The following is a 23,986-nucleotide window of genomic DNA, read 5'->3' as shown; positions in this document are numbered from 1 at the left end:
ATGACAAAAGCTCGTCGGCCAAAAGGTTCAGAGCTTGTTTACACCACCACATAGATAGCAGTACAGCCCATCGTTTGAGGCTCATCTTAGTTTCAAATCTTCATACTATTTTTTTTCTCCCAATCTAAATTACAGAAGCCGAATTATATGTCAGCATCTTCGCGAATCTATCAGATATATGGCACCCACCGCTTTGAAAGGTGTGCGGGTCCGTGTGAGGTTAAAAACTCCTGTGGAAATGCTAACACAGATAAAAACGTCAAGCAACTCGACCTAACCTAGCCTAAGCTGTCCGGTCCATCCCACCAAGATCACTCACGAAATCGCCCAAAAGGAAACCAAAGAAAATCAAAGAAAGGAAAGGTGAAGGGAAAAGGGGCGGGTCCCGAACCGCTCACCTCCCCTCCAACCTCAACCTATTTCTGTTCCTCCCCTCATCCCTCCTGGCAAACAGGAACCACAAGCTGCTGATCCAGCACAGTACGACGCCAACCCAGCTCTGGGCGGGCATCTTGAACATGCTGAGCATGACGAGCTGGAACGCGCTGCGGGGCACCGCGATGAAGGTCGCCGTGAGCGGAGATGTCGTCTTGACGAGCAAGAGGGTGGACACGAAGACGGAGAAGGAACCGATTGCGCCGCAGAGGATCATGAACCAGAAGAAGGGGACGTCGAGGAAGGGGATGTTGCGGAGGATGTGGCCGATGTCTCCGGAGAGGATGACGATGGGGGTCAGGATCATGAGGGAGAGGAGCGAGGTGTAGTGCAGGACGCGGTAGTATGCGCGGGTCTCTTCGCGGTTGCCGGTGTCGTCGGCGCTGGAGGGGTAGCCGCCGGTTAGGATGTCGCCTTGGGGGATCAGGCTGGCGGCGAAGGTGCGGTAGGTGCGGAGGAGGAGGATCGGGTAGAGGGCCACGAACATCGAGGAGAAGACTCCGGCGACGATGGATTCGGCTGTTACGCGGACGTTGGTGCGGATAGTTGCGAATAGGAGGTTGAGGGTTGCTACGAGCGCGGAGGAAAGGGTGGAGGGGCTGTGGTTATCCTTCTGGAGCGCACAGGCAAATATGAGGGCGAGAGGTGTGATTCCAATGCGTGCGAGCTGGTAGACTGGAAGGGGGGCATAACTTTAGATTCGTTAGAGGTTTGGTCGTGAAAAGGGAAGTGCAATTGACATACGCAAACGAAAAGTTGCTGAGTAGCACTTTGGCAACGAAAACGACAGCCAGTGGCAGGGCCTGCTTCGCAGTCTGTCGGTCGAATTCAAAAAGACCTCCTCCTGCAATTCCACCCTGGCCGTTTGCTAGCCATCGCCCAAATTGAAGGATGGACGGTTTATTTGAGCTCCTGAATGCACCTCCAGCAGGCGCTGTGGGATATGCCGGCGCAACAGCCGCGCCAAATCCCACTCTACGAAGTGGTCCACCGAGCGCTCTGGTAAGGCTTGCGAAACCAAGGAGGAAAAGATGGGTGATGATGAGTTGGAGATAGGTTCCTGCAAGTGGGAAAGGGAATCTGCCATAGGATTAGTATTGCCCGCGAAGATAATGACACCTCGACTCCTCACTTATAAACTCCAGTGAGCATGATGAACCGGTTCATCAGCAGCAACCCAAAGCTGCATCCTCCTACCCAAAAGACGAGCAAACCAACCCAGATCTGCCACCCCATCCAGGTACCGAAGAAGAACCCCGCCAGCCCACCTTGTCTCAAGACACCCCGCCATGCATTGCCTCCTCTTCCTACATCGTTGTTCACGAGCGGTCGTATACTGCTTGCGGGTTCGAAGTCGTCATCCTCATCTTCACTCTGCGCGGCGCTCCGGCTCCTGGGATAAGGCGACGTAGCTCTACTCCCACTCCCCCCTATGTCAATCAGAGGCACGGGGGCCTGTAACTCCGAGAGTGAGTTCTTCGACGAGTGACTGTTGCGGGACGAGGATTCCATCTGTGCGTAGTGTTCTATGTCAGAGTAATCGGTGTCATCGAGGGAACTGGCGGAGTTCTTGCGGCGAGCGGAGGTGAGGTTGGGGGATTTCTTAGAGTCGCTAGTGAAATTATTTAGGTAGGAGAAGGCTGGTCGGAACAACTTGTTCGCGTTACGGGCAAAGGGGCGTGAGGAATTCATGCTGCAAGCAGCTCTGAGAGCAATAGGGAAATTGACATTGTTTTCTTGAATCTGTGAATGTCTTACGGATTTCATCAATAAATGACAGAGTACGGGGGGGGCATTGCCCAGCAGTGGCTTAGGGAGGTGACAGGGGACGCGTCTGTGCTTGGCGCGGTGATCTAAATCTATCCACATCCCTTAACTTCATCACCTCAACTATCGACATTTCGGTTTAAAGATTATGTTCGAGAGAGAATAGCATTACAGTATAGGTGGTGGATAATTTGGATTCAATCTCGAGACTTTTCTTTTGGGCTCTCATCCGATTCACGACGTTCCTTAGATACTTACCTAGGTACCTAGATGCCTCTGCTCCGTACTCCGTACCTAGTATACGATCAAAACGCCGCAATATAGCCTACAAACCGTACACCAACACAAAAAAATGCAAACTCGATGATTTCAATTTCACCAACAAAACCGAAACTCATGATATTTTCTCTATTGATATATTCCTTTGTCAGCAATTGCCTACATTATCAGCTGTTCCCTCATAAGTCAAACACTCCAGGATCCTCGATTCGGTGTTCTACATGACGCGCAAGTGCCGCCTTCGGTAATCACACTAACGCGATGTCATTTATGGACCTCTATCTGGACTGATTTTCACCGAATCTTACGCACTGCATGTTTTCTTGTAGAAGTGAGGGTTTATTTGCTTTGTAACTAGCATTTGCACGGCCGCCATGAAGCGTGCTGACGTGAAGGCTCCAGACGTCCGTTCCGCTGCCAGACACGACTGCCCAGTAATCGATGTTTCGATGCATATGCGGAGTCGATGTGATTCGATAGGTGTTTGTGGATCTTCGAAACCGCATCCGGATGTTTCAACTGGATTATCCAGAGCAAAGTGCTCGTCCGAAAATCCATCATGTCCGCTTGTGGCATTGCGTCAGGCTTCGCAACTTGGAGGTGAAGTGCTAAATGAGCTCTATGCACTATCAAAAACAAATCAGGCAGTCCTAAGCATACGGGATATATAAAGACAATCAATTCTAGCTGCCAATTTGAACTCATCAACCTCATATCTGCCCCATCAGCTTATCATCACACACTACTACTATCAAACATCTACCTACCTACCCAATCAAACAATATTCTTCCCTAATTGTCAATATGCGTTGTGCCTCGCTTGCAAGCATCCTTCTTTCTGTCCTTGCCGTCTCCATAGATGCCGCTCCACAACCCGAGCACTCAGTAAAGCGAAAGGCTGGCGACCCATGCCCCAAGCCAGGAGTAGTCTGGTGCCAGGACAACCTCGTCCATACCTGCTCCGATGTCTTCCGTATTGAGACTCCTGGCATGACTTGCGCACAGAAGGAGAAGAGGGAAATTGAGAAGAGGAAGGTCAATGACCCTTGTGACAAGATCAGTGAGTTTTTTTCCAATTGAGCATTTTCCAGATAGCATTTAACAATGATATCCAGACGTGAGTTGGTGCCAGGACAACCAGGTCCTTTTCTGCTGGCAGGTCCCCGAACGCCAGTATGGTCTGATCAGGCCCACTGGTCTCACCTGCGATCAGTAAATTTGGTCGACATATCATATTGGACAATCCATATCCTGAATAACGTCGTACGTTGAGGAAGGTTGGGATGTCGCGTTTTCGTTCTGTATATATGGACACATTTTCTCGGATATACGACTGTATATGTCATTTCCAACATATCTTTAGAATATTTCTACACTATCTTCATTGCTTCGGCCCACCATCTCGCTAATTTCCCCCTCTTTGATATCGTACACATGACGCCCATTCTATGTTCCATCCTCATCACCCCTGCTCTATGTGACCATTGCCACCAATCATATCACTAGAGGGTGTTAGCGAACACGACCTAAACAGGGCATATCAGAGGCAATACTGATAGTGCTGACGAAGCTCGCAAGTCAAAATTATGGTAGTAAAAGTCCAGATACACAGAAGGGTTTTCATATCCCCCCCTCATGCTCAATTCAAATCTTTCGATGAAAATGCTTCCAATATTCATATGAGAGTATACATGAGATGTCTATCGATAAGGAATTGGTACCATTACTAAACGTCAAAACCATTGATAGTTCATCAGGTGCGGGTGGTGATGGAGCATTTTCGGAGGATAGCGTCAATGGATGTGTATTGGAAATCGGCCCGATGGGATCGCGGCTCCCTAGCGAATCCTTTGACAGCATTTCAGCGGGTAGGCTGGCACGGCTGGTTGGCCACTCCAACTATAAAAGAACGCAACGTTCCGGACCATCAGCCATCCAAAATCCAATATTACTTTTCTTTCGTGCTCTGGCTTTTGCTCGGTTGAGTAATCACTCTGCGGCCTGAAACTTGAGCATCTTGCTTTGCAGTGTCCCACTTTGTCTCATATATATCTTCACCTTCCCATATTTATATATCATGGGTCTCCTCGATGAGATGATGGTCATCTTCTGGGCCATGGTTGGTCCGTGGCAATTCATGTATATGGCACTTTCCTTTCTGCCCCCCACGGTGCGTGACCTGGTATCCGCAGGCCAGTATCAAATTCTTTTCTCCATCTCCAAATTCAAGCATGCCTGGTTCACCAGGTTCTGGAATTTCTGGGGCCCCAGAATTCGAGTGGGCAGAGGGCCACTCATCACAGCGCTGTTCGAAGGCCGTGTGAGTGGTGGGGTCGAAGTCGAGAAGCCCGTCGTGCCTCCTGTCGGGGGCGTCATTCTCGACATCGGTCCAGGACCGGGATTCTGGGTAGACCTCTACGCAAAAGCTAAGGTCCCGGCCAACGATGAAGGTAACCTCCGTCATCGCGGTCGCGGTGCAAGTGAATTGAAGATCTACGGCGTCGAGCCAAACCCAGATGCACACCCTAGCTTGAGGAAGCATGTGCACGATGCAGGCCTGGACGACAACTATCAGATCGTCCCTGTCGGCATTCAATCGCTCTCAACTGCTGCCGGTGCTCAAATCGAGAAGGGCAGTGTCGACTGCATTGTCTCCCTTCTCTGCCTATGCAGCATTCCTGATCCTGAGGCGAACATTGCAGAGCTGTATCAGTTGCTCAAGAAGGGGGGCAGGTGGTATATGTTTGAACATGTACAAGTCACTCGCTCCTGGCCGGGAAGACTCTATCAGGGTGCGTATTAGCCTTAAGTCCTGCTGGCTCATTCAATGGCTGACCTGTCTCAACCTATAGCTTTCCTCAACCTATTTTGGCCACATGTGCTCGGCGGCTGCGAACTGTGCAGGAATACAGAAAAGACACTTCGGCAGGCAGGCCCATGGGATAAGTTTGACGTTCATGCTCCTGCGGACGAAGTATGGTGCACTAGCCTTCCCCACATCATGGGGACTTTGACTAAGTGATGTCCATTCGCTGTCGAAGACTTGGGATGAAGTTGCATTAGCATTGCATACTCGGCCAAATACCCTCTTGTTGGCGGGATCGAAATAAACGATTATATGTGGTGTGGTTGGTAAATTGTCTTCTCTTATTAGTTGTGTTTCCACGGTCTGGAGTTTTCAAAGCAACGAGGTTCATATGCATCACGTATTCATAGTCGATATAATATAGATAGTAACGCAATTCATGGGAGTAGTAAGAAAAATAGTTTGCCTGATAAACACTCCTTTGCCGTACGTGAAACCCGCGGTTGGGTAATGGTAGGGCATGGGAATAATCTCAGAGTGTTCGTGATAGTCAGACGACCTAAAGTTTAAAGATAAAGAGGAGAAATACAAATTCATAAATGCGAACAGTTCTGGTCATGGCAATTCATCACCAACATGTTTTCAGACAGAATGTTTCAATATTATAATATGTTGATCTGGTGTCTAAGAATCTACAACATGGATTTTCTACATCGAATCCAACAAAGGTGACATGATTCATTTCATTGCCTTGGGCTTTCATACTCTAGGATAAATACGAATAGTGACAGAGACAAATGAGACTTCTTGAAGTGACGGAAGATCAGTGACATAGGAATGATTACGCTGTTGAAAAGCCTGCGTGGGCAAAAAGCTCAGGAAGAGCGAAAACAGTAAGCTTGGTGAAAAGCAAGTTAGTATAGAGTTACGAATGGAAGAAGCATTAGGATTTGCACGACAAGTGGAAATTCTTTCGGTATTACAAAGTCGGAATGGGGTATCTGTGCAATGGTGCAGATTCTCTACGGTTCAACAGGTAGCCTCAATGATGGAGTAGATGATGATATCGAGGAAAAGATTCTAAATTGGGACATTAGTTGTGACATGATCGTAATGAATACCTCATAGTTATTCAGTGAACTTGGTCAAGTGTAATATCGTCATTGTGTGGTGGCGAGCCCGAGCTCAGCCACCTGAAGGCGTTGAAGGCTGAAGCCACGATCTCCTACCCTGGAGAAACCTAGAGTCTCGCGATCCTCAGATCTTGCTTCATCCCCGAGCTGAGATTCGCGAATGCCTTGCGATGAAACCAGAGTTTCGATGTTCCTCGGCCGTGATCCAAAACGGAATGTCGTGATACATGGCAGTGCTCGTATGATGAAGGTACATACATTGAAGATGGACTAGTAACGTCGAAGGTAATGAATAAATGTAACCTTGAGAAAAATAAAAGAAAGCGATCGCCCAGTTGTTCTCCGAAGATAGGGGATCAACTTCATCTCGAGGAAAGCTTGTTCATTATAGAGCAAATAGAATGGAACCGAGCCGTAGCAAATTTCGTATGAGGTCTGGATAAGCTCTTGAGCTCACTTCATGCGGTACGACAACACTTATGTAGGAGTTTATAAACCCCTTGCATGAGCTACCCAGCGTAGCCCGGAGTAATTCCCGCCACCAAATTGGTCACATAGTACTGGACACACCGTACCACTGGCGGAGAATGCACTACTTCAGTGAAGCAGCTGCATACAGTGGAGTGGACATTATTGGAGGGAATGTACTCCATGGGTGAGGAAGTTGTTGCAAGCGCGGGATGAGCGGAGTTGCCTTGTCAATGCGAGCATTTATCTCACCTGCTCGATAGAGGTTAATCCGGTCATATCAGCTGTACGCGAGTACATGGCTTTCTTGTGGTGCATGCATTAATAGCAGTAGACTTGGAGACACCTGTACAGCGAAGATGAGTGGAGGCTGCAGACGAGACAGTGGCCAGTGAAATTCGAGTTTCATACACTTGCAACCCCACGAGTACACTGTGGCAAGCTATTTTGGCGAAGTCCGAGACTGTAGGAGAAATTAAGAGAACTCATTTAGGAAGTTCGCGATGGTGCACTTGCTCCTATGTTGGCAATACCAAGTCAAGTGGCAACAGGCATTGACAGAAGCAACAGTGACGGGAAGATTCTCACCAGTTCCTCCCCACGCATATGGAATCTTTCTTAGGCCATAATGAGAAGGTGAAATGGGCCACCAGCGGGATTAAATAACTGGCTGTATGCAAGTGCGGACTGTCTACATAAATACTAGCTAAAGGCATGCACCCAAGCCAGCTTCTAATCATCTCATGCCACAATAACTCGAATGGGTATCAACATACCACCCACGTCTTAAACAACACATAGGTGGTGGACGGATGAAGATGTGAAGTGTATCAATAGATAGGAAGGTGTTTTGAGATTGAAATTACAAGGCTACACGATTGGAGACCTAGCGCTGGAACCAAGAGTCTTCTACGCTTGTTCCATGTAGGTACACCAAGATAATTAAACTTCGGTATACGTCAACGGGATATCGCCGATTGCATGGCAATATATCTCTATGCGTAAGTGGAAATGTGCTCCAACTCAGGAAGGTCACTGTCAGTCCGGAAGGTACAAACGGGCCAAGGCCATGTGTACGGTGAAATGTCGTAAAGAGTTTGAATTACCAGCACCGTTTGATTCGACGACTGTTTTCATAATTGCCAAGTGGAAATGATCATACCACTAAGATTTCCAAATCTCTCAACAGTATAGACTCGTGCCTCAAGTCGAGCTACAGAAGAGCCACTGTCAATTCAATCGTCCTCCCGCGTGTATTCACAACTGGATAGATTGCAAGGGTTGGGAACACTGGGTTGGTGTTACCTGAGATCTTGCATTTCGGGCCTCGGATCGCCTGTTCCGCAAGACAGTGCAATCACAGCTCGTACCTGGAGAAATAGTCATCGAGATATGATGGAATCCAAGGCAACCTCCAGCTTCTGACCCGACACAATTATGTTTATTGTCTAGGACGGCTCACGCTTCGTGGATTGGGGGTTTGAACGGAATTGCTCTCTGTACCTCACAAACCCTTCCTACCAATCCTCATGGCAAACACCTGCACTTTTCGCCCCCATTACATGGCAGCTATCTACACATCTCATGACTATATCGCAAAGGTAGGTCCAGATGACGCCGTTGCAGGCGACAATGCTCAAAATGGATGACTTCCGATGATCGATTTTCAATAGAAGCCGATCCCCCACAATGGCCGATCCCAGAACAGGACAAGAGTAAGCTGCCCTGGACATAAGTGAGGCACATGAGGTGGCAGCTAGGCCAACAGCGATAATGCGGAAACTTCTCCTGTGTGCTGCAACTGCGGAGCTACTCGCTGGCAACGGCCAGGCAGTTTGGGATCGTGCATATCTGTAGCCCACGGCAACTTGCATGTTCATGCTGCACTCAGCGGCTGGCTATCGTCTTATCTAGACGGTGGCTGTATGTCTGTCTTGCTTTATATTAAGGTGCGTTGGCCGTAACCCGAAAGAGGAGGTGATGTTGCCATACGTGCTTTTAAGCTTAATGTTAGCTACACTTGGTGGTCAGCCGATCCACGGGAAGCACAGCTCTTGTTCTGGTAAGAATTTGGCGCGACCACACAATAAATCCAGGAAGCCAATCTTAAGCGTCAATCTAGCGAGGCCCGAATGGATCGAACTGATCTGCGACCCGCAAAAGGAAGGCTTGATACTCGGAGGCATGTTCACGTTGAGGGGTAGGGGCAAAGTCTCGACAACTTGATGTTGGCCGCACATGGAACCCTTCACGTTGAATGATACAACTTCTTGTGCTGGCTGGTAGATGCAATGGGATGAGGCCGACTGCCTGATGCACACGTTCCGCGTCTGCGTCTGCGTGCGCGAGTCCGTTATGGCCATACCGAGCCCGATGCCCTTTAATATATGTTGTGGCCTATCAACTCGCTCACTCCATGCAGGCCCTGCAGGCAAACAACATAGGGCTACCATGACGAGGTATTCCGTTCCGCGCGAAGCGTTTCTTATCATCACTCACTCTTTACAGATATCATCCCCTACATTGATAATTCCCATTCAGTGTCTCTAATTTAAACAGGGAATTGCTCTCGGAAACAGCACGACAGCAGACACATGTGCTCTGGTTCCTGACATCAAGCCCTACGTAGACCTGACTTACCCGCGTTCTGTACTCATGCGTACAAGTACAGCGTAGGTGGCGATGACGGCTCGTCCCGAATCTCTGGAATTCACAGCTCAAGGGAGGCGCCGGTTACTTTTACTGCATGCATGTTCCCTCTGCTTGCCTCTAATCCAGCTTTGGACCGCGCGCCGATACAACTGGGTGCATAGATCCAATCAATGAGATTGATTCCTTCCTTCACATTCTATTCGAACGAGAGGGTTGTCAAACGACGCCCGAACGGTGGCTTGAGCGGGATGCTACAATGCTGTTATGATCGGACGGGCTATACAATAGCAGGTTTAGAGCCCGGAGAGGGATGGTGCGGGCGCGCAATGTAATCAGGTTCCACCATCAGTGTATGTACATAGTAGCAAGAATTAAGGCCTGTAAATCCTAGGTCTATTCATCTAGATCAAGAGCTGGCGAGCCAAGTCGGCGCAATTACCCGTCACATCGATAGACAGCAGCACAATTACAATTACTTACAAGATACAAGCTTTTAAAGTAAGGGTATTCAAACGAGTATTTGCTGTAAGGGCGGCCAAAATGTAGTACTCTCCAATCATAGAAGAGGGTCACCGGATAGCCACTTGGGCCATGACACCATGTGGAATCTGCCTGTTGGAACAAACAGAGAACGAAAAACAAAAACAAAAAGAGAATGCTTTGCACTGCTCGGCATAGTCTATGCATCAGCCATTGCACTCCAGAAGCATAAATCGTCTTATCACGCAAGAATGGCCTGGCGTTGACGATCTGCTCCATGGAACATCGCTCTGGGCTTGGGAAGGGGTCGATCACAATTACATCCCTATTCAGGTAAAGACACAATTTGAGCTGCATCCCGCCAAGCGCCATTCAAGTGCCACTCGATACTTTCTGCTTCCTCCCATGATGTTTCTTGCGTTCTCCATGGTTGTTAATACTATGTCTTGAAGACCACACTGCCGATACCCCCAGTATCACCTCCCAAGCTAGGTAAGACCGAATTGCTCCACCCACGTTGAACTGTACATCTTCCGGAGATGGCTGTACCATGTTATACCATATGCTGGAGACACGCGATGCTTTGCATTCGGGAAAGCTAATCCCAATGGGCAGGTGAAGCCACTACGGTCATTCTGTCTCTCGTTCAAGTCAATCATTACATATAAAAGCGCCATTGTCACTCCTTTTAATATCACCAGGCGGCCATTACTGAGCTCTTCACCCCTTGGACACCAGCATTCCATCTAAACTTTTGCAACCTTCCAACACAGCATCTCCAATATGCGTTACGAATTCCTGATCGCGGCATTGCCCATCGCCCTCGCGGCCCCAACTGTCCAACCTCGTGCTCCCGTCATCCTTCCACGTGCAGGATCAGCAATTCCAGGAAAGTGGATCGTCAAGGTGAGGGATGGCGCAGCTGGTACCGTGCTGGACCAGGCTCTTGCAACCTTGAAGAAGGACCCCGACCACGTCTTTGGCTTTGGCAAGTTCAAAGGCTTCTCTGGCCAGTTGTCCGACTCGACCGTCAGCGTTATTTCGCTCATCCCGGGTGTAAGTCCACCAGAAACAAGCGGATTACTCCCGATATTGATACAATTAGATTGAATACATCGAGCAAGATGCCATTGTGACAGCCTACCTCGGCGAGGTGGAAAAGCGTGCATACGTTACCCAGAGCTCCTCAACCTGGGGTCTCGGTCGTATTTCCCATGTCAATAAGGGAATCTCTTCCTACACCTACGATGACAGTGCAGGTTCTGATACCTGCTCTTATGTGATTGACACTGGTATTTATACCGCACATCCTGAATTCGAAGGCCGTAAGTTTGTACCCAACCAAAGCGCGTATTCAAACATGCTCACCTATGATCGCAGGCGCAACTCATCTTGCCAACTATGCTGGTGATGGCTCGACTGCTGATGGCAACGGCCATGGAACCCACGTTGCTGGTACCATTGGTTCCAAGACATACGGCGTCGCTAAGAAGACCAAGCTATTCGCTGTGAAGGTTCTCGACAGCGCTGGATCTGGCAGCAACTCTGGTGTGATTGCTGGCATCAACTTTGCTGCCAACGACCAGAAGACCCGAGCAGGCTGCTCTAAGGGTTCTGTTGCCAATTTGTCTCTCGGTGGAAGCAAATCTGCCACTGTCAACTCCGCTGCCGCCAATGCTGTCTCTGCTGGCCTTTTCCTCGCTGTTGCCGCCGGAAACGACAATGCCAACGCTGCCAACTACTCTCCTGCATCGGAGCCCACGGCTTTCACCGTTGGTGCTACCGATTCTAATGATGCCAGGGCCTCGTTCTCCAACTATGGCGCAGTCGTTGACATCTTCGCACCTGGTGTCTCTATCCTTTCCACATGGAGGAACGGTGGCACTGTAAGTAACGCCTAGTAATGGATTTTGAGCTGTTTTAACCTGAGAGACAGAACTCTATCTCCGGAACCTCAATGGCCACTCCTCATGTTGCTGGCCTTGGTGCTTACATCTTGTCTCTTGAGGGCAAGAAGACCCCAGCTGCTCTCGGCTCCCGGCTCGTTGCCCTTGCCAATAAGAACAAGATCACTGGTCTCCCCAGCGGTACTGTCAATGCGCTTGCGTTCAACGGGTATGTTATCTCCTACTCTTCCGTCTCTTGAAACCAATACTAATGAATGGACAGCAACCCTTCTGGTTGAGTTAGTATATAAACACTCTGGTGAAATATGGGAACAGGTTACTAGAGCTTGATGCGCTCTACAAACTCCCAAAGAGGTGGGATAATCATTGGCATTTGCTACTGCCTTTTTATTCAATCCCTGGAATGCATGCATCGTTGGAGCTTCCTTTCTTTCTTACGAATGGTAGTGTTAGTTTATGAAGTTACCTCAAATCTCTGCTATATTCGCAGCTCATGTCGGAAGATACATTCACCCAATAGCAGTTCATGTGATCTTGTTGAACGAGAGGCAATAAACGCACCCCTCTCCTTGAGCATAGGCTGACACGTCCTTGTACTAATCTTTCATGGTTTGAACAATATTGTACGAGTCAAACACATACTTGTTGAGAGAGCCCCACACTGGGCCGCTCCAGGCTTGTGAATTCCAGAGGATTGCATTGGCAAATCCAAGAATTGGTTCGTGTTCGTGCCAGAAAAAGGAAAGGATATCACGACGTTGGTATTTCGGCGCTATGTCGGACCCCCCTTTCTCTATTTGGAGCATCTTTCTCAAAGAAGCCATTTAGTAACGCCATGTGGCGATGGGCTAGCTGAGAATTTATGGGTCTGAGTCAGGCCTTGCATTGATGATCTTCCTTTTCACCTGAACTAGTGTAGGCGATTTTCACAAGGTTACGAAGTAGTGTGGGGAATTGGATCTGGGCGTCTATCAACTCTAGGAGTGTGGTGATACATACCTCGTAGTGAGTAAATGATCAACGCAGAATGTCACTGGGCATATGAGTCGTTGGGCTCGCGGGATACATGCAGGTGGGATTTTGCATAACCGCCATGACCACGATATCAATCGAGGATTAAGGGTTCTAGGAGCCTGCCTCCGTCCACTCAAGACACAGCTGTGACGCGGTGGGGCGTGGCGCGTTAGCAAAGGGATCCTACCCTGCCCCCCTTTCCTTAAAGCGTGGAAAGATTCAGATCTGGCTCTGTCATCTTTATCAGATGAGCCGTGATGTACATCATGAGTCGCAATCTTGCAACATAACGAGAAGTAACTGTTCGTTGAAACAAGCTCTTCTTGAGTTTCGGGGGCCTCATGCATTTCAATTTGACTCGAACCAGGTTCGGCAATTTCCTTGAGGTAATCCCTGGGTTTGACAGAACACATGTTCCAGTCAAGTAGATCGATCTTCCAATCCATACCAAAGACATTCCCGTGCTCTCCTGGGCGCCAATCCGACTATCCCCATGCCAATGACCTCAGGCGAAATTTGGTTCCAGGTCCACGGGAATGTAGGGCGCTCTGACCATTCCACAATGCTGCATCTTCGCGTCTTTCATCTGAACAAATTAACGGAGCGGCTGAATAGATGTGGCGAGAGGCTCGTGGAGGTGGTAATGGTAAAACAGAAGAGGGAGTAGATTGACTGAGTTAATCTATGTCGGTTCGTCGGGAAGGGGGATCGTTCTCCGCAAATTGCCTGCTCCGTATCAAACTTTATCGGAGCGGGATTACCACTATGTTAATCTGGACAGGCGCCCCCAATTGATGTGAATTGTTTCCTTCTCTGTCTAGCCTTTATAGGTCTGTAAAGTCCCAGAATTTCTCCGTGTCTTTGTCGCAGATGAAGGCTGTCGCATTGCTTCAAGAAACGTTCACATCGCGTTGCCATTGAGGTTCAACCTTCACCGCACTATCCTGCGTCGAGCTAGTTCAATTCGAGACCAAGAGCCTACAATCACAGCAAGTCAGACCAAGAATATTGAACGACGGGATTGCTGCGTAGTCGCTGTTAGAAAGACCACGATACACCAACAGAGAGTTCAACTAGTCTTTATTACTTCTACCATCAACATGATCCTCCCTATCTAGGTGATCGTGTATCAGGCTGAATCACCAGAGTATCTGCGAACTGGGACCGACCGGATAGACCCCCTCTGCAAAGCGCGTGCGATCGATCAGAGTTCATCTGGTCTCATCTGAATATTCCCTACGGAGCAACTTGCCAGAGAGATTTAGATATCTACAGCGTTCCAGATCCCTGGAAAATTTCAGCGTCACACCGTCCTCCTTGCGAAGATGTCCTATTCCCAATTTTTCGCATTGGGCGCAAGACCACTCAGCTCTGCCTCAATTCGACTGGTGGCGTACTTATGCGACATTGATTTTGTCATGTGCTGAGTCCTTCGACGTACTGACTGTAACGCTAGAACTTCCCCTGCTTCGCGCGCATTCAGCAGATCGCATACCGATGGCCTTTGAGGCGACAGGGTTTCATCCGACCATTCAGGTCCATATCGCGGTCCAGACAGCACCGTAAGCTCTGGAAAAGCCATCGCCGTATCAGAAGTCTCAAAGAAGACGATGCAGGGCAATGAAGAGCCGGGAGATGGTGTCACGCTCGCAGAAATTGGTGGACATCCAGAGACTATAAAGGAAAGCCATGTCGCGCACCCATTCCCACTCTGTCGATCGATTCTATCTCTCTCTTGCCCCACACGAATTCTTGGTGCTCTTCGGCCGTATATGCATGAGGCATATCCAACAAACTCATTAGGCACCATCCACTTCGGTTCCTATTTGCCTTTACAAGACCAAATGCATTGAAAGAAAGAAATCAATGGCACTCACCTTCCAGCTTGAGAACTTAGGAAAATGCCTATACCACTAAAGGGAATGCAGATTATCCACTATTACCCGGATGCTTCAGTGCAAATCCACTCCTCCGGCCGAACTGAAGGCTATGGTGCTCCGGGAATATCACACATGTATACGACGTTGAATGGCCGACGACATCTGTTGGTGGCGATGACCCTGTATTCATCTCCCGGAATCTACCTGTGTCCGCCACTTGGGGAAGAATATCAACCAGAGTGGTTGTTGAATTTTCGGAGTCACTTTACGCTGAAGGCGATGTATCACAAATCACGGCCGCCGAAGCTCACAATTGTCTAGAATGAACATGCCTATTACCGGACCCGTTTCCAGGATTATCAACATTTCACCAGATACCTTCACTTCACTGTGGGCGCAAGACTATTTCTCGATATTTGTCATTGCCTACCTTCTCCCATTTCTCGAGCGCTGTTGAAACCAGTATGGAGTCTTCTGGGATTGTCGCTGTGGTTTGAGAGCATTGCTTACACATTCTCCATGCATTGATACGCAGCATTGTAACCTCATCTTCATCATGGGCTCGGGTGCTGTTTGTTGAGAAAAGTTGGCCAAAATGTCAAGGATATCTCCCAACCGGTCAGGGCTTGCAAGTCTAGGACTTCAATATCATCCAGGGAGCCTAACTCATCCAAACATTTGCAGGGCACAGCATCAGACGCCTTATTGTCTTATCTTGCGGTCATCTCTTGGCATGCGCGGTGATGAGCGAGGTGCGCTGTTGTGAGTCTTGTTCAGGTAGGTAGTCACTCAGCCGGTATCATTTCAAGCTTTCGTCTTATGCGACGCGATGACGAATAGATTAATGGTCGCCGGTCTTCAAATCGCAGCGAATTGCAGTCACTTCTGCTTATTCCGATTAAGCCCAACTACCCTTGTGTTTTCCACAAGGAGTGAACATGGCTAATTATACCCCGGCACACACCGATTCTCTCGAATTCGTCACGAGACCATCCCCCACTCCAGCATGACCTTTCTTCACATGCATTACGGACTACTTCCGCTGGACTCTTCGTCTTCGAATAACTGACTGGCTAGACTTAGATCTTGTTCGACATCTTCGAATTGCAATGTCTGTGGAGTTGGACCCTGGACTTTACTCCCTGCAACATCCCACCCATAGGCCTGCTGTATGCACGGTCACCCGCTGTTTCGGATTGCCAATGGAGTCCAGGGGATGGTCCTATCGTGCTCGCCATCTCGTCGAAGGCGACACCGAAGTCCGCTCTACATACCTACGGACGCCTGTGGCGGTCTTCAACCAGACTTTGCTGACGCTGGTCTGCACTTCGCCAGATATTGACGTCAGATATTGTAAAATGAGGGTGTACACTCACTATCGTCGCCGTTGCCAGTTGACTTGATTTTTTCCAGCTTGATACTGAGACTGCAAACTTCACAGCAATGGTTTCCTGTCGCAGTCCTCCAACTCCATCCCACCCTGCCTGCAGTCAATACTTTCCATATCACCGGACATAATCTTGCGTCTGAAGATGCAAGCACCTCATGGTAACCATGAATAACAGCCAAGAATCCGTTGACAAATTCCTCGTATTATCACTCATTCTTCGACCAAAACGAGAATCAACAGAGGTCTGCACTACATCCTGGGCATCTCTTTCAAGGCTACGTCCGTACGAGGCATGCCGATCTTGACTTGAGTCGTTCGAGAGAGATACTCTCCGATACCCGTTCTCGAGCTTCGATATTTACCATGTCTAGCCAAGTCGCTTATACGATTAAGTCCCCAGTTAGGAATACCACCTCTATGAAACTACACTTTCCCACAGCCCGATAGTGGATGTAGTCATAACGAATCAGCGGGAGTCGTAGATATTTCGGCCATGCTTTGTCAACTACGACTGGGAATTACAGGACCATCTGCTGCTTGCAAAGGGAAGGTGACAGGGCTCGTCAACGTTGATGCCGGCGCCCGGCGAGGGTCCACACGTTGCACTGCCATGAATCCTTGCGATGACGATCCCATGCAGGCCAGCCCGGCATCAGATCCTACTCAACACCAAGGCGATCTTTGAATGTCTCACCACATGGTAATATTGGTCTGCCTGTTTGGGAACAATTTGATGCATGCAATTAGCAACGTCGCTTTCTCAAGTACAACTTTGGAAGGTCCACGATCGAGTCACATTGTCAAGGAAGGTGCTCACCTTGTAGCGACCTCCTCGATGTCTATATAAGACGTGCATTTGTCCTTAGAAGCTGATCTTTGCTTTACAGAATCCAGGACTTTTCTACAGCCAACCTTAAAACAGAAGCAACATATCTTCAATCTTCCCAGCTTTTTCATGATGTTTTCCAAATCAATCATTCTGGCATTGTTGCCCGCTGCATTTGCGGCTCCACTCATCATCCCCCGAGATGAGACACTGATTCCCAATAAGTACATCGTCAAACTGAAGCCTGACGCTTCTATTGCGGATGTGGAGGCTGCTCAGGGTCTGCTTGCGAATGCTCCTGACTTCGAATATGACTTTGGCGGTTTCCGAGGGTTCGCTGGCTACCTCTCTCCTGATGCAGTCACGAAGCTTCAGGACTCAGGCGCTGTTCGTGAATATGACTGCCCCAAAGTACATGTAACTGACAACATTTCAGGTAGAATGGATCCAACAAGATGCTGAAGTGCACACCCAAACCTGGCTCTCCGAGAGCGGAGCCCCTTGGGGTCTTGGCCGCATCTCTCATGAGGCAAAGGGTAGTGACACCTATGTGTACGACTCTACTGCTGGAGAGGGCACTTGCAGCTACATCATCGATACTGGCATCTATGTTGACCACCCTGAATTTGAGGGCCGTGCCGAGTGGCTCGAGAACTTCACTGGTGATGGTCAAGACAGCGATGGTGCTGGTCATGGCACCCATGTCGCTGGTACTGTTGGCTCAAAGACATATGGCGTTGCTAAGAAGACAAAACTCCTTGCCGTCAAGGTTCTTGATGCCGGCGGTTCGGTGAGTAGCCCAGAAACCAGATGTGTGTTCTTTCTGACATTGATAGGGTACATTCGCTGGCGTCATCGCTGGTATTCAATTCGCTTCTGAGGACCAAAAGACCCGCGATTGTCCTAAGGGCTCGGTTGCTAACATGAGTTTGGGTGGTGGCAGGAATACTGCCGTCAATGAGGCTGTAGGTCTACTTGATCCTGCTCAATGAGCTCATTGCTAATCCTATACCAGGTTGCTGCTGGTGTAGCTGCGGGTCTCTTCTTCGGTGTCGCGGCTGGTAACAACAACGCCAATGCCGCCAACTACTCGCCTGCCTCTGAAGCAAGTGCTTGCACAGTTGGCGCTACCGATTCCAACGACGCAAAGGCATCTTTCTCCAACTATGGTGACATCGTCGATGTCTTTGCCCCCGGTGTTCAAGTTCTTTCCACCTGGAACGACGGAAAGACTAACTCCATTTCCGGTACCTCAATGGCCACACCACATGTTGTCGGCCTCGCCGCCTATCTTCTTGCTTTTGAAGGCATCTCGACTGATGCCCTTTGCGCGCGCATCGTGGAGTTGGCTCATCAGGGTGTCATCACCGGACTTCCCAGTGGAACAAAGAACCTGCTCGCCTTCAACGGTGCCCAGGTCCAGTAGATGTGCAATGACGGAAAGCCAGACGATGCTTAAACTTCGACTTCCTGGCCCTCCTTCACATCGGCCACCTACGAGTAATCTTTCTCACGTATGATACTGAGGGTATCTGGTTGCATGACTAGGGTTTTGACATTCCTTTCCACTTATATTGGTAGTAGCCACGAGCGTTCTGGACATTGGACTGCATTTATGAGCGACGGTATTGATGATTTTGATGGTTCATCGGGGACAGTTTAGGAGATTTGTGTTTTAAGCTACACGGTAATAATGATGAGTTAATTGCATACAACTGCTTCTTGACATCTCGCGTTCGCAAGATAGCCCATGTGCATGAAGACAGACTTCGGCCAATTGTGGTCAAATTTATGTGTACTTCGTACAGAAGTAGTTCATTAGAGATATTATCTTATTAAAGTCTACTGACGTAATTGTTATGTACAACATGAAACATGAGCGCGTCTAATCATCTACTAGCTAAGCTAGACGTTTGTGCAGACCTTGCCAAACTTCCTGTCCGTCAATGGCTGTGGGAATACACCATTGTCCAACAACTGGAAGAGGTCCCATTCACCGGCATCGCCCTCGGTCTTGAAGTTCCAGAAGAAGTAACCTTGGGTCCTACCCTCGAAGGCATCGAGCTGGGTTTCGATGTAACTCCGAACGTCGTCCTTCCAGGATTGCGACCAGTTGCTGACCAGTCCAGATTTGCCAGCACAAGAGCCAATCCACCACGAACCTGGCCAGCTTCCCTCGTAACGGTTGCCAGCCCTGTAGCCGTTTAGGTACTTGGCACAATCCGTCATAGCTCCACTCCATTCGCCGACGACAGTCCACTTATCAGCATTGGCATAACCATTGACAGCTGCGCAGACTTGCTCCCTGTGCTGGCCAGGGCTCATTGACATCAGATTAGGGTCAAAGATCTGGTACTCATGGTGGTCCACAACGACATTCTGTGCGTTGTTGTCGGAAGGTGTCAAGAATCCGTTGAGCCAGGCTGGGTCCCAGAAGCCGTCATGGATCATTGCTGGAGTGTCACTGACTTGTCGCAGATTGTAGAATCCGTCACGGTAAAAGTTCTTAACCATGTTAGGGTCGAGTTGGTTGAGGAACGGCTCGTTGAGCAGCTGAATGGCAATGACGACGTCCTGCATTGATGGAATGGCGTATTTCGAGTAGAGAGTCTTGAGTACGTCATGCGTTTGGCTCAAGCTATCACCTTGACCCCATCCAGGTGAGGCCAACTTATGTCCGGAATGATCGAAACCATTCTGAGATTTTGGGGCTCCATGCAAGTCAATAACGACCTTCAAGCCAGTCTCGCGTGCCCATCCGATCGCTTTGTCGAGGTATGGCGCGGCGCCAAATGTGTAAGGACCTCCCGCATCCATGTAGGCCCAGTATCCGACTGGAATTCTGATTACGTTGAAACCGGCATCTTTGATCTTCTGGAGATCGGATAACTGAACAAAGCTTTCCCAATGAGGTTTGAGAACGTCCAAGCAGCCTTGCTTTCCGAGCTTTTCGCAGAGAGTCCATTCGTCAACAACCCATGATGAATCACCACTGGCCCTCTCAAAGATGGAGGGGGTTATGAAACTGCGGCAAATTAGCAATTGATAGACAACTTCATAGACTAAGCTTGGTTTCGTACGGTTCAACGACGAGCCAACCACCAAGGTTGACACCACGGACCTTCGTGCTTCCCCAACCAAAGGCTACACCACGAGGGGACAGCTCACTGAGATTCGTTAGTCGTAAACATTTGTATGCGCAAGGCGTACGAACCTGGCTGGCGCAGCATTGGCGACAGACCAAGCAGCGGCCAAAGTGGCCAAGAGCGAAGCCTTGAACTGCATTGAACGAGAGTCTATGTAACAACGTATTACACAAGTATGATGTTATGTTAAGGGATCAAAGTGACTGATTGGGAGGAATATGGCGATGGGTTAGGTAGTGAATAGCGAGCGTGGTAGGCACCCTTCAATTGCTTTTCCTCGTAATAGCAGGCACGGAAGAAACGAGACGAGTGCGGTGGGAAGGAGGTTGTGAATGACCAGACGAACGAAGAACCCGCGATCCCTTTGTATACGTTCCACGGCGAACCCGAACAGGTGAGGTCTTTTCTTTTTATCGCGAGCCACAGATCTCAGCAAGCCTCGTGCAGCACTTCACCCGGTAACTCGGGATTTTTCAATATCGAAGGCGCCCACGCGCCGGGCTAATACCTCGTTATTCCCAATCCTTGGTGCTATTTTGGACGCATTTGCGCGGGAAGCCATGGGGACCAGACTCACGCCACGGGGAAACGCCACTAGCTGAGCTTGATATCCTGCTCTAGGTTGCACGGCGGTGATAGCACAGGCGCGGTATACCTAGCCAGGGTTCTCATTTTCTCTAGCCAGAGACTAATTGAGTTTTCAATAATTGGGCAGCTGATCTTTACAGATCCTGACATACATAATTGACTGGTGTAGAGCTACAGAAGGGGTTAGATAACAGTTCAATACGGGGCTTCGGTTGTTAGCGACATCGTGTGAACATAGAATACGAGATGTAACCGGAGCATCGCACTCGTACCTCAACCACAGACGTAGCTCAATTCGATACATTCGCCGATGGAGCTTTGATAGTAAAGAAAACCCGTTAGGATGTTTACACCGATATACCCCATATAAGGATTTTGTTGCATGATGCTAGACCTTCCCATTCCAAATCCCATCTCGGAGCCATCCGGATTATTACAAGTACTTGTGGATGTCCCTTCAGTCTGTCGTCATAGGTATGCGAGCGTAGGAGATGTAAACACCTTGAAGAAAACTTCGTGAATTATGTGTACATAATCGTGATACAAAAAGACAATCATGCAGGTTGGCGATGCAAGATATGCAAAGAACAGAACACAATCATCCACCGCGCATATCGCTCCCATCTCCATGAATCTGCTACCACAACGTGCAGACCTGTTTTTATCGCAGCCACACCCGAGCTCGACATTCTCCTACGCAAGTAACCAATCCTCCAACAGCATGCCTACTGCAAGCACCCGGTTCCAACATATGTTCCTGTGTGGGGTGCATAACCCTGGACTTGTGGAAAGCTAAGCTACTTGGCTTGTTCATATCGAATGTAAAGTCTTCATGGGTAAGAGGCTATGTCGTAGCAGGTTGGATTTTGCCAACCAAGAGCGAATTATCCGCGATCCGCGTCCAAAATACTGTAGGGCTGAAGACCACATAAGGATAGTGACAATTGGCCCGGTATAAGTCGTTGGTTGATTTCCGAGTGTCTGAGCAGGCCAATTCTCTACTGCTATGAGGGCTCTTCAATCCAAGAACCCCATGGTTTCATCCATGATAGCGGCAAAGCTTTTAGTCTCACGGTGCTTGCCACTCGTGATAGGAGGAAATGTTGTCATTTTGGCTCGGAACGTCTCAGAGCGATCTAGTGCGGCAGAGATATTACTGACATATAGTGTAAGTACAGTTCGGCACAGTCAGCTATATAGTACGTACTTGACTTGTCCTTCAATCAGATATCCAGACTTGTCCATTGCAATAGCAAGCTCCGACTGGTGATTATCCAGAAGTTGGGTATTTGGTACTACTATGAGCGGGACTTGATATCGCAGTGCCGCGAGTATCGACCCTGAGCCTAATCTCACTTTTCAGCCATGTATATTTCCTTATGACTTGATGACCATACCGGCATGCGATATGATGGTACCCTTCGAGTCGGATACCAGCTTCAACTGTTTGTCAAGGCCTTGTGGATCAAAATCAATCCCCGCGATTACCAAGTCACCTGCCTCACTATGAGCAGCTTTCAGGCTTTCCTCAAAAACATTTCTCGCAGACCCATACTGAACCAGAAGATGGGTGTAGCCTAATTTGCGGAGCGTTTTAATTGAGTCTGTTTGAAGAACCGATTCGATGAGGGCAGTAAACGGTGCTGTTGCGCCAGTAGTTACGAAACACACTTTCATTGCCGACCCCTCGGACCATGCCCAGTGCTCAGACATTATCTACCATACAATATCTCTTTCAACGTGCTCTGTCTCTGAACCAATTATGACGGATGATCTATGCGGCTAGATGCGTGATACTTGTCCATATCTTGGTGGTCGTGCACAGACCATACGCCGCTCGTGATCCTCTCTCTGCAATCTTGGCGCATCTGATCCTCCGCAAAAAAAAGATTCCACCACGAATATCAGGAACACCAATGGCGTCAGCAACACGAGGGCTACTGGCTTGCTCCAGTAGGCGGGCGTCTCAGATAATCGCCCGCCAATCCACAAGATCCTGTCAACGAGGCCTTTCCACGACCGCTCCACTTCGCGACGAAGAAGACAGACCCAAACGACCCGCAGCCGCACCACCATCATATAAAAACTACCTCCCCAAAGGACTGGACAAACAATTCGAAAAAGAGTTCAATGAGACGCAAGCACAGCAGCTCGAGGCTCTATCCGCGCAATTGAAGCATCTCAATTTGGACGCCGCAGAGGAGGCTTTGCGAAACAAAAAGCAAGCTATTCCTTGGTCGAAGCGTGAGCATTCTGAAGACAATGATATCCGCAATTTCCGTATAACAGGATCCCCGGGCTTCTGGGCTGAGGGAGAACCGCGTATGGGACCGGATGAGGATTTCTATGGAGATGATATCACTTCGCACGGACACGGTGAACTTGAACTGCACAGAGAGTTGAGGGAGTACGCTCGATTGGCGGCTTGGGAATTGCCATTGCTCAGCCGTAGGTTAAACTTTTCAATTGAATGGTGCATGGGAATTGTTATACTGACCGCTACTCAGACCTTGCAAAGCCATTCGAGCTTCCAAAGCAACCCTTCCGATTCCGATACACATCATACCTCGGCGAAAGCCACCCGGCCGCAAACAAAGTCGTTGTAGAATTCGCTGTAGCCGACCTGCCAAATTTAACACAATTGCAGAAGGACAAGCTTATCAAACTCGCTGGCCCACGCTACAACCCCAGCACAGATGTTGTCAAGATGTCATGCGAGCTCTTCGACACATTGCCTCAGAACAAGCGATCCCTTGCTGAGACAATCAACAAACTCATCAAGGAAGCGAAGGACCCGAAGGATACATTTGCCGACGTGCCATTTGACTTCAGACACCACAAACCAACAGTGAGGCATGAGTTCCCGAAGGAGTGGATTATGACAGCGGAAAGGAAGAAGTACCTCGAGGAGAAGCGAGCGCTCTTGGCGAAGACGGAAGATGAGAGATTACAAGGGGGAAATATTGTCGACGGACAGAAGATCATCGAGTCAGCGTTGCCTTTCACCACTCCAGAGCCAGAGCCGGTCATGGTGTCTGGACCAAGAGGCAAGAAATTACGGTAGACACAAAAGGATCGCGAATGTTGTATAAATGTGTATCATAGTAATCTGCCCAATTTATGCCCTTTGGCAGAGAGACAAAATAAAGTCCAGCGCCGGTCTCAGACCATGTATTACTGCAAATCAAGAAACTACGTTACATATACATCTAAGA

At 48.9% G+C, this 23,986-nt stretch overlaps 8 protein-coding genes across 8 annotated transcripts; 5 read left to right on the top strand and 3 right to left on the bottom strand.

The window, feature by feature from the left end:
* Positions 1-394: 394 nt before the first annotated feature.
* On the bottom strand, positions 395-2,127 carry BU24DRAFT_456995 (uncharacterized protein; the record flags this gene model as incomplete). The annotated part of the gene is made up of 3 exons (XM_033531495.1): positions 395-1,127; positions 1,180-1,515; positions 1,568-2,127. 3 exons carry the CDS (start codon positions 2,125-2,127, stop codon positions 395-397), a joined length of 1,629 nt encoding a protein of 542 aa, XP_033389315.1.
* Positions 2,128-3,195: 1,068 nt separating this feature from the next.
* Positions 3,196-3,804, top strand: BU24DRAFT_416649 (uncharacterized protein). The gene is made up of 2 exons (XM_033526511.1): positions 3,196-3,541; positions 3,597-3,804. Exons 1-2 carry the CDS (start codon positions 3,286-3,288, stop codon positions 3,695-3,697), a joined length of 357 nt encoding a protein of 118 aa, XP_033389314.1. The 5' UTR covers positions 3,196-3,285; the 3' UTR covers positions 3,698-3,804.
* Positions 3,805-4,374: 570 nt separating this feature from the next.
* BU24DRAFT_446093 (methyltransferase) lies at positions 4,375-5,740 on the top strand. Its single transcript, XM_033530743.1, has 2 exons — positions 4,375-5,273; positions 5,334-5,740. The coding sequence occupies exons 1-2, from the start codon at positions 4,559-4,561 to the stop codon at positions 5,501-5,503; spliced, it is 885 nt and encodes a 294-aa protein (XP_033389313.1). The 5' UTR covers positions 4,375-4,558; the 3' UTR covers positions 5,504-5,740.
* A 5,063-nt stretch (positions 5,741-10,803) lies between these two features.
* Positions 10,804-12,622, top strand: BU24DRAFT_469704 (subtilisin-like serine protease-like protein PR1A; the record flags this gene model as incomplete). Its single annotated transcript, XM_033532627.1, has 4 exons — positions 10,804-11,076; positions 11,126-11,345; positions 11,401-11,906; positions 11,957-12,622. 4 exons carry the CDS (start codon positions 10,804-10,806, stop codon positions 12,164-12,166), a joined length of 1,209 nt encoding a protein of 402 aa, XP_033389312.1. The 3' UTR covers positions 12,167-12,622.
* Positions 12,623-17,031: 4,409 nt separating this feature from the next.
* Positions 17,032-18,811, top strand: BU24DRAFT_12312 (subtilisin-like serine protease-like protein PR1A). Its single transcript, XM_033520915.1, has 4 exons — positions 17,032-17,424; positions 17,474-17,827; positions 17,874-18,002; positions 18,053-18,811. Exons 1-4 carry the CDS (start codon positions 17,167-17,169, stop codon positions 18,461-18,463), a joined length of 1,152 nt encoding a protein of 383 aa, XP_033389311.1. The 5' UTR covers positions 17,032-17,166; the 3' UTR covers positions 18,464-18,811.
* A 71-nt stretch (positions 18,812-18,882) lies between these two features.
* On the bottom strand, positions 18,883-20,805 carry BU24DRAFT_382976 (glycoside hydrolase family 5 protein). Its single transcript, XM_033524786.1, has 3 exons — positions 20,252-20,805; positions 20,118-20,204; positions 18,883-20,062 (listed from the first exon to the last, which is right to left on the bottom strand). Exons 1-3 carry the CDS (start codon positions 20,320-20,322, stop codon positions 18,943-18,945), a joined length of 1,278 nt encoding a protein of 425 aa, XP_033389310.1. The 5' UTR covers positions 20,323-20,805; the 3' UTR covers positions 18,883-18,942.
* Positions 20,806-21,672: 867 nt separating this feature from the next.
* Positions 21,673-22,484, bottom strand: BU24DRAFT_469702 (glycosyltransferase family 1 protein; the record flags this gene model as incomplete). The annotated part of the gene is made up of 3 exons (XM_033532626.1): positions 21,673-21,927; positions 21,979-22,117; positions 22,169-22,484. The coding sequence occupies 3 exons, from the start codon at positions 22,482-22,484 to the stop codon at positions 21,789-21,791; spliced, it is 594 nt and encodes a 197-aa protein (XP_033389309.1). The 3' UTR covers positions 21,673-21,788.
* Positions 22,485-22,666: 182 nt separating this feature from the next.
* Positions 22,667-23,975, top strand: BU24DRAFT_487480 (uncharacterized protein). The gene is made up of 2 exons (XM_033533456.1): positions 22,667-23,219; positions 23,279-23,975. Exons 1-2 carry the CDS (start codon positions 22,688-22,690, stop codon positions 23,833-23,835), a joined length of 1,089 nt encoding a protein of 362 aa, XP_033389308.1. The 5' UTR covers positions 22,667-22,687; the 3' UTR covers positions 23,836-23,975.
* The last annotated feature ends 11 nt before the right edge of the window (positions 23,976-23,986 follow it).

Source organism: Aaosphaeria arxii (assembly GCF_010015735.1).
Source record: "Aaosphaeria arxii CBS 175.79 unplaced genomic scaffold BU24scaffold_1, whole genome shotgun sequence".
In the NCBI taxonomy this organism is placed as follows: Eukaryota; Fungi; Ascomycota; class Dothideomycetes; order Pleosporales; genus Aaosphaeria; species Aaosphaeria arxii.
This window is presented reverse-complemented; position numbering and strand designations above follow the sequence as displayed.